Source organism: Gossypium hirsutum, chromosome D08 (genome assembly GCF_007990345.1).
Source record: "Gossypium hirsutum isolate 1008001.06 chromosome D08, Gossypium_hirsutum_v2.1, whole genome shotgun sequence".
Lineage (NCBI taxonomy): Eukaryota > Viridiplantae > Streptophyta > Magnoliopsida > Malvales > Malvaceae > Gossypium > Gossypium hirsutum.
This window is the reverse complement of record NC_053444.1, coordinates 66559975-66569364: the sequence shown is the minus strand read 5'-3', so window position 1 is coordinate 66569364 and position 9390 is coordinate 66559975. Positions and strand designations below refer to the sequence as shown.

The following is a 9390-nucleotide window of genomic DNA, read 5'->3' as shown; positions in this document are numbered from 1 at the left end:
TTTGGTACACTACTTATTTTATTCTATAAACAACTTTAAAAAATTGTCAAGTATTTTAACTTTTTAATATTTAATTACATATCTGAAGGACACTTATCAATTCCCTAACCAAGAGCGTAACTAAGGGGACTGACAGCAGTCCCGGTCTCCCCTAAAATAAATTTTTTTCATTTAAACTCTTTAAAATTTTTAAAATTTTAAATCATCAAAATGGCGTAAGCAGTTGAATTGATTGATTCTTACTATTATTGGAAATTGATTAATTAATTTTAGAAGTCAACTCTATCAAAGTAATCGGTAAATTAAAAGAATAATAAGAAGATGATATCTAAGGTTGACCTTTGCTCAACTATATACAGTTGCATGGCCTTGGACGACACGAAGATAATACAATATATAGGACATTAGGACTTATTTGCTAAAAATTTATAAAGAAAGAAGAAAATGTAAAACCGAACTGCTTAGTAAAATTAATTAACCATAACTGTCCAAGTGGGAATATTACATGTTTAAGTGGGTTCGAAGTCACATATTTCAAAGTTGTTATAATAACAACAATGTCAATCGAGTTAACAAAGATGAATTTAGAAAAAAATTTTAACAGGGGTCGGAATTGAATAACAATTTTTTAAAGGGATTAAACATAATGTATTATTATATTATTCATTATTTTTTAAGGGATTAAACATAACTTTCCTCATTTTGGGGGGCAAAGTGCAATTTTACATTTGAAGGGGGCCAAGGCCCCTGTCTGCCCCCTTTAAATTCGCCCCTGTGAGTTAAGACTTCGTCAATCACTGTTTTTTGAACTAGTACTGATCGGCTAGCCAGACCAGTTGGATCAAGAACTTGCCAGGGTATTGGTCCGGAGAGGAGTTTTGAACTGGGGGGCCCAAGAACGGTACGAACTGATTGAACAAGACGATTGAACCGGATTTCTTGTTTTTTTATTTTTATTTTTTTGAATCTTTAATAATTTTTTAATCGAATCGGTGAACCGTTGGCCTAACTGGTTCAATCACCGGTCTGATTTAAAGAACATTGCCATCAGAATAACACAATGTTTTAATCTCAAAATAAATCAGAGGAGAATCTAAGGAGGCAGATCATAGGCCCTTGGCCTCTAGAAATAGAAATTTTGTAATTTAGTCCTTTCATAAATGATGAAATTATAAGTTAAAAACTGATAAAATCATAAATTAATAAATGATAAAATTATATTTTGACCTTTCAATATTTTATAATTCAATTCCATCCCTAGTAAAAAATTTCTAGATTGACCCTAACATTTATTATAAAAAAATAATTATTTCATTCCCACGTACTAAGAAAAATAATTATCTCATTTCATTACCCTAATAACAACAAGAATATATATAATGCCATTAAAATATTTTTACATTAAATAAATAATTACTTTGATATAACGTGTTTGCCGAAAACCCTATATAAATATTTGCATAAGGACCCGTCATTGACAATATTCAGAATCAGCACGGTTTTTCCTTATTCCTAGATATTTTCCCTTTCTCATCAGCCAAACAGAAAATCTCAATTTTTTTTCCAGGAAAAAGTGTAAGAGATAGAAGAAGAGATGGAGAAAAAGGGAATAATTTTATGCTCTGTGGTGGTCCTTTTGGGGATAATATCAACAGGCGCTGGCTTTGCTGCTGAAGTTACAAGGGTTAAGGTCAAATTCTATAAAAAAAATAATGCATTATGTAAATTAAATCTTAAACCCTAAAAAATTTTTCTATTATAATTTAATTACTATTTTTATTTGTGTTTTTAAATTTTGGTTGATTATTAAAAAAGTTGGTAAAATATATATGTCATATCATCATCTGATTAAAGAAAAATAAGCTCAATTGGTATGAACATTATTGTTAATGTAGATTTAGGTATTATTTTAAAAAAGAGCGCATATATTATCAGAACATATATTCAAATTGTTAAAAAAACTACAATAAATTATTTGACAGAATTAATAATAAAAAATTAACTCCAATTGAAATACATTTCACTAAATCGACCAAAAACACATGTTAGGGGTATAAATTAAATACTAGTGCTTGCAAGTTACTCAAATTTGACTAAAAAAACTCAAACATGATTTGGTAATTATCGAGCTTGAGTTTGGATAAGCATGAGCTTAATCAAATGTGAGTACGAAAATTGATAAATAAGATTAATCAAGTTCAAGGTTAAACTCGAATTTTTTAATATTTAAGCTCGGCTCGGCTTGACTCAAATACACCTCTAGACATGGTAACTTGACGTAAAATAAAATATCAATTTTGTAAATATTAAGGTTTTAATTGCATTTTCTGTATTGGGTTTGTTTCATATTCTCGTCTTTTGATTCTTTTTTCTTTTTTTAAGGCTTCACAAGTTAAAGTAGACGTTTTGGGAGAATGTTCATATCCCAAGAGCCCTGCGCTTGGTCTTAGCTTAATCTCAGCTGGAACGCTTTTGATCGGAAAATTCATAATTAATACCACCGCCGGCTGTTTTTGTTGCCGGAGAACCGATCCATCTCACAGCTCTAACCACACAAAAGCTGTTACCTTCTATATTATTTCTTGGTAATTTTTAAATATGCTATTTCTAGATTATCTTTTTTTTTCCTTAATTTCTTTTTAAACTTTTATGGGTTAATCTCATTGGAAGTCCCTAAACTATTACCAAAATTCTAAATTAGTCTTTACATTTAAAAACGTTCTAATTGAGTTTTCAACATATCAATATCATATTAATTAGATTCTTTCATCAACCTTACCATTAGCTTTGGCATAAAATGCCTGCTTAGATCTCTATCATTGAGCATATTTAAAACAGGTGGGTCAAATTACAAAAACATGTATATTTGTCGCATGAAATGCTTAGATTCCATTAATGTATAATGACGTGGTACTCCCTTAAAAGGTCATATCATCACTTAAATATTTTTTTAAATTATATAAAATTTAAAATATACAAAAAAATTATTAAAATATTAAAGGAATTATAATTCTTTAAAAAGTAATTAAAATTTTTCAAGTGATGATATGACCAATATTAAAGTGTCATGTTATTACATTTTAACAGAATCTAAATTTAGGGATTGAATTGAAAAAAAATTACCAAATTTTAGAACTATTGTAAATAAAAAATTTCAAAAACTAAAATAAAAATGTTAGCAAGTTAGAGACTAAATTATCCGATGACATATAAATGCAGGATCACATTTATTATAGCTATCGGTCTATTGCTAAAAGATATTGCACTGAATAACCAAGATGATGAAGTAACTACGAGTGACGGCCGCTACTATTGCTATGTTATCAAACCGGGAGTGTTTGCAGCCGGAGCCGTCTACGCCGCTTTAAGTTCGAGCTTCGGAGTCTTATATTATCTAACCCTAAACTCGAAACAAGATGATGCTAGCAATGCACCGAATCTAAATCAAGTTTGCATAGTCATGGCACAATCTCAGTTCGCATTCGAGAATCCTAGCTTTGTGCATGGATATGCTAATAACAAGTAGCAATTCAGTTGATCGGAAAACATTTGATTAGTTTTCTTCGGCTTTCCGGTGCCTTAAAATCAATTTGATACTCGACTGAAATTTGGGGTTAAATATATTGTTAGACCCGAAAATGAAGGTGTAATATTTAGATAAATAATTAAATATGAAATAATACATATAATAGAATTACTATGTATTATTAATTTATAATTTAGATCCCACTCTATTTTTAGTTTTTTTCTTTAATTTTGTATTGAGTCCATAAACGAAAGCAACCACTTAGCTTTAATTTTAGTTTTGAGAATTCAAAGTCAAGTGAAGTCTATCGTGTCTAAAGAGTGAGAGGTGAACGTTGGATGATACCAGAGAGAGGGTGGATTAAGCTAAATACTGATAGAACAGTCTCGGTCTCTAATGGGTCTGCTTCAATTGGAGGGCTTTTCCAAGACCATTATGTTAAATGGATTTGTGGTTTTACTATGCAAATTGGAGAGGAATCAGTGTTTAAGGTCGAGATAAGAGCCATTTTAGATGGCCTAAAATTAGCATGAGTTCTGACTTTAGGCAATTAGAGGTGGAGTGTGATAATGCTCTGGTAGTGTAATCTATTTTAGCTAGTGGTGTGACAAATAGTAGGATGCCGAAGTTACAACTGATTCATCATTTCTTGAGTCGCGATTGGAGAATACGTTTTCAACATATTCCCAAGGACCACAATAAAGTTGTTAATCATATGGCTAAAATTGCAAGTTCAAATTACAATGAGATGTAAGTTTTTACTGAAGTCCCAATTTTAGTAAAAAAGTTACTCAAGTTAGATAGTGGCTACTTAACTGATACCACTTAATAGTAGATTGTTTTAATGTAATCGCTTTTATGAAAAAAAAAAGTTTAGTACATTAAGCTATTCTAAGATCACTTATTTAATAAATATATATCCTATGAAAATTTCTTGGTAATGTTTACTATTTGACTATATTATTTATTATTATATGTTACTTAAAACATCCTATTCTATAAAATAAATTTATAAAATTTAAAATTTTTTATAAGATATGATTAAAGTTTTATTATTTTTATAAGGTAATAATTATTAATAAGAAAGTGTTTTTATTTTTTCATATGTTGGGATTTGACCGTTTGCCAACAATTTCCATAGAAAAATTTAAATTTATGCCTCTAGCTTCAAAATCCACAATTAAATTCAAATGGATGATTTTGAAATTTTAGTTTTCAAGAGTTGGATTTAGATTTAGGGTTTAGGTTTAGTATATTTTTAAAATTTGTGTTTTTTCAATGTTGAATCTGACTTCGTAAATCATGTTTGTATATAATTCGTATTTAATATTGTAATGGTTTGATTTTATTATTTTTTTCTTATGAACATAAGAATAACAATATTAATTTAGTTTTTTTTTGCCGCTTTAAAGGGAGGATCTTTCAGTGCCGTGTGAGCAGCTGTCCAGCTGTTGGTTGGTGTCACTTGTCCTCCATCACCTCTTTCCCTCTTCAGTTTCCATATTTGTTTTGTCTGCACTAGTTGTGATGGACAAATGCGGATGCTTGACATTGTTGAATCCGCACTGGTTGCCAACTATTCTTCCTGGGGGAGTGGGTTGGTCATAGTTACTTGTCTTGTGTATTTCTGTTATTTTCCTTCATTTAATAAGTCCCTTTTCTTATGAAAATAGTAAAAAAATTTCATGTCTTGGTACTCCTATACAAGTTTTTGTCTTGTATGCTCAATTTTTTTTGTTGATTCTACCGCTGCTTTGGACCCTTCAAGGCTAGTTCCTTTATCGTGATAAGTGCTTGCAGCCACTCCAAATATACCATATTTGGGTTGAGACAAATGTTATTGTTAACGTGTCGTAATTATTCTATTTTTGTTGTGGTTAGAGCCTTTGTTTATGTTGACAGAACTTATCCTTCATTACCTATAATTAGTATTTATTGTATCTTTCATTTCCATATTATATGTTACCATTCATGAAAAGAAAGAATTAATTTTAAAAATAATAATAAGAACAATATTAATTCAATAATTGGTATAATTTTGTATTTGGTTGATTGAGAATTAGGAAAATTTATAAAACTAAACTAATAATAATTAATGGGGTTTTAACTAAAAGTGTTACTCTAATTTAAATATTTATATATTTGCATTATATTCGTGAGTGTATGTATACAAAGCTGTAGATTAAGGGGCAGGCAATAACTTTTGTAATACCCAATTTATGCTCAGCCCATATACATCATAAAAAATAAAATAAATAAATATATAAATAAAACTAAATAAAACAAAATCAAAATTTAAAGTCTAATAGTCCAATAAACAGTCCAAATTACAAAAAATTTACCAGACCCAAGTTACAGAGGCCCAATTATCTAACCCTAAGCCCATTACATTAAAAAATAGAACCGAAACCCTAGCCCTCAGCAGTTATCACGCCGCAATCGAACACGGGCTCTCTTCCGCGCCATACCAGCATCGCCCTCCACACCTTCACGCACCTCCGTACACTCCAGCTGGCCTCCATACACCTGCAACAAACGGCAAACGAACAACGCAGCACACAAAAAACAAAAAAGAAGAAAAGAAAATAGCGAATGACAGATTTTTTTTCTTTCTTTTTTATTATTCTGTTTTTTTCGATATATAGATCGAATGTAAGAAAAAGGGGGGATGAATGTAAGAAAGCAGAGAGATTGAATGTAAAAAGAAAGCATTCAAAGAAATCAAAAACACGAATATTGTATCGAAAAATTCTGAAAAGCAATAGAAAAACAGTTTCTAAAGGTGATTTCTTTCGAGTTTTTTTTCTTTTCTGGTATATCGTCGTTTCATATATATTATTATTATTAAATAGAAGAGAAAATAAAGAGGAGGAAAAGGAGGTTCTTACCTTCGCAAAGTTGCACCGTCGGAGCCCTGTCAATTTCGTCCGAAATGGAGTTGGATGGGGTTCGGGTTGTGCAGCGGCGGAGAGAAAAGGAGGTCTTTTTCTATTTGTTTTTTAATGGCTTAGGGTTTAATTTTTTAAGGTTTGTGGGGACTTTTATATGGGGGTGAAATGGCACTGTTTAGTGCCCGTTTCAGTGGCTCTAAAACGGTGCCGCATTGAGCCATGACCTGATGACCCAATCCGATTGCGGCTTGACCTGCGCGTTTTGGTAAGGGAGAGTTATTTGCGCTCCAAGTCCTCCTTGTTTGTGTTTGGTTTCAATCTAGTTTGTACGGCTTCCTTAAATTGGGCTGCATAATTTGTTGCTGACTCCGTTTCAGTCCATGCCGCAACGCAGCATTTTTGAGGGCGGGGATATTTTCCGCTTTACTCCCTCCTTGTTCCTCGCATGCCCGATTTGGCCTCCTCTTCCTTTTATTTATTTCAGATTTACCCCTAAATTTTTGTTTTAATTCCAAATCAGCCCATTGTTTATTAATTAGTTTAATATTAATTTATTATTATTTGTTATTTTTATTGACATTATTGTTATATTTGGTTACATTTTCGGTTGTTTTTACATATATATATATATTACTTTATTATGCACTATTATTCCTAAATTCTTTTATTTTATTATTATTATATATTATTATTTTAACTTTGTGATGAATCATTTTTTTATTAATCCAATATAACATATTTTTAATAACTTTTATTTTATAATATACTTTTCAAAGCTATTTTTATATATTTCATCTTTAAAGATTTATATGATAATACCCCTATTTAATATTTTTTATGTATACAACTTATATTAAATTATTTTTGTTATTCATATGTATGTATACTATTGATTTCGAATTATTTGTTTTTAACTATATTTTTGGTTTATTTCAAACTTTCATGTATATATATATTATTTTAAACTTATTTTAATATATAATTTCCCTTCTTTCATGTTACTTTTTTTTTGTTATTTAAAAACTTGTTACGTTTTATTTAATTCGCTTGTTATTTTTTTAAGATTAACCTTTTAATTCATTTTGCTTGCTAATATGGATGTTAGTATTTGCATAATGTAGGATATAAAATTGTTGCTCTTATGTATATAATATTGTTTATTCGTATATTGAATCTTTGTTGTTCATTAGCGTATGATTTAAATTACGAATTACCATTTCGCGTTGTACATTATTATTCAATCATTTTTTACAAATGTTAAAGTTATTTCATACAAAAGTTTTCAAAAACAACGCAATGCTCGGCATTTAGGATCTTCGAAAAGATTGAGCCCTAACGTATTGGGTTCCAATTTTTCTCGTTGAATCTAAATAATCGAGGATATGCTTTAATCAAAACATAAATAGAAACTCATTCTCGGGAATTCGATACGTCGTGTCCTAATGTATTAGATGTGACATGCCGTTTTCTCGAAATGAAGATTTTAAAAAATAATAAAGGTTATATTCAATGCTAGGAATTTTGAAAAATTGTGCCCTAACGTATTGGGTTTCAATTTTTCATCTGACTTAAAGCAATTAAATATCCATTTTTAACTTCATCGCAAGAGCTTTGAAAACCAAAAGACAGGCTTATTCTCGAGGACTAAAAATGTCGTGTCCTAACGTATTGGATGTGACATTTTATTACTCTAAGCCAAGAAGGTCTTTAGCACTCATCTCGATTTATCCAAGCATCTTTTATAAAATTAACATTAATAAAAAGGAAGGGTCGTATTTTTAAAATCTTTTCAAATTCTCGACACTGAGACATTAAACAATCAGTTCGGTACCGATTTTGGGCGTTACGAGGGTGCTAACCCTTCCTCGTGCGTAACCGACTCCCGAACCTATTTTCTCAAAATTCGTAGACCTAAAATCATCTTCAAAGTGTTCCGACCACACCTCTTTAAAAGGTCGGTGGCGACTCTCATTTTCATTTACAAAGTCAACAACTAAACTTTTTTGTTTTTAAAAAAAAAGTGGTTTCGACAACTTTGATCTCTAAAAATAGTGAATACCTTTTAATCGCTTTAAAATTTATGAAATTATAAATTGATATAATTATAGAATTGCATTTTGACCCTTTAAAAATTTATTATTTATCTTTTAACTCTTAAAACAATTTTTTATCTTATTTTAATTATATTGAAATAATACTATTATCACGAACCTTTTCTGTTTCTTTTGCAAAAATTATTTAATAAATATTTTACTATTATTCACTTCCACTTAATTTTTGGCTTCATTTTAGAAGTCAACTCTATTAAATTAATCTGGAAAAAATTAAAAAAGAATGTTTAAAGAATGATTTTCAACATTCACATTACCAATCAAATTTAAGGTTGACCTTTGCTGAACTGTACACAGTTGCACCTCATAATGTTGGAAAACAAGAAGATGACAAAAATTAAAATATTATATGATACGAATACACGATTATATCCAAATGTATATAATGTTTTTCTTTTTTTTGGGCATTATGTATTTTACTGTTTATATATAGAGTTCGTAGTTATCCTTGTCAATAATATTGTTTCTGAGGTTGAACTCTACATTCTCTTCTCGAGAGTATAATGTGTCTTACAATTGCACCCAACCAATTGTGAGTAATATTAATTATTAAATTATTAAAACTTGTATAAATATAAAATAACTAAAACACGATTATGTCTTGTAATCTTTTTCTTCTTCTTTTGAAATGGATTTCAGGGTATTTTGAATAGGTATGTATGCAATACTAAAACAATATATATTATTTTAGGGTAGACTATAAAAATAATCACTCAACTATTAATTTTTTTTTATTTTAGTCACCCAAAATAAAAAGTTTACAATTTAAGTATTTATGTTATACAGCAGTTAAAAAATGATATAATAACAAATTTAACCCTCAATTATTCCTGTGAAAATAATATCTAGGAGTTTGGGTTTT

At 29.6% G+C, this 9390-nt stretch overlaps 1 protein-coding gene across 1 annotated transcript; it reads left to right on the top strand.

Annotated features, from left to right (window-relative positions):
- The first annotated feature begins 1594 nt into the window (after positions 1–1594).
- On the top strand, positions 1595–3526 carry LOC121220384 (protein MODIFYING WALL LIGNIN-2). The gene is made up of 3 exons (XM_041100086.1): positions 1595–1690; positions 2383–2585; positions 3220–3526. Exons 1-3 carry the CDS (start codon positions 1595–1597, stop codon positions 3524–3526), a joined length of 606 nt encoding a protein of 201 aa, XP_040956020.1.
- The last annotated feature ends 5864 nt before the right edge of the window (positions 3527–9390 follow it).

Coding starts and splice junctions, on each gene's coding strand:
- LOC121220384 (XM_041100086.1), top strand. CDS start 1,595: ATGGAGAAAAAGGGAATAATTTTATGCTCTGTGGTGGTCCTTTTGGGG. Junction 1,691..2,382: donor CTGAAGTTACAAGGGTTAAG/GTCAAATTCTAT, acceptor TCTTTTTTTAAG/GCTTCACAAGTTAAAGTAGA. Junction 2,586..3,219: donor ACCTTCTATATTATTTCTTG/GTAATTTTTAAA, acceptor ATATAAATGCAG/GATCACATTTATTATAGCTA.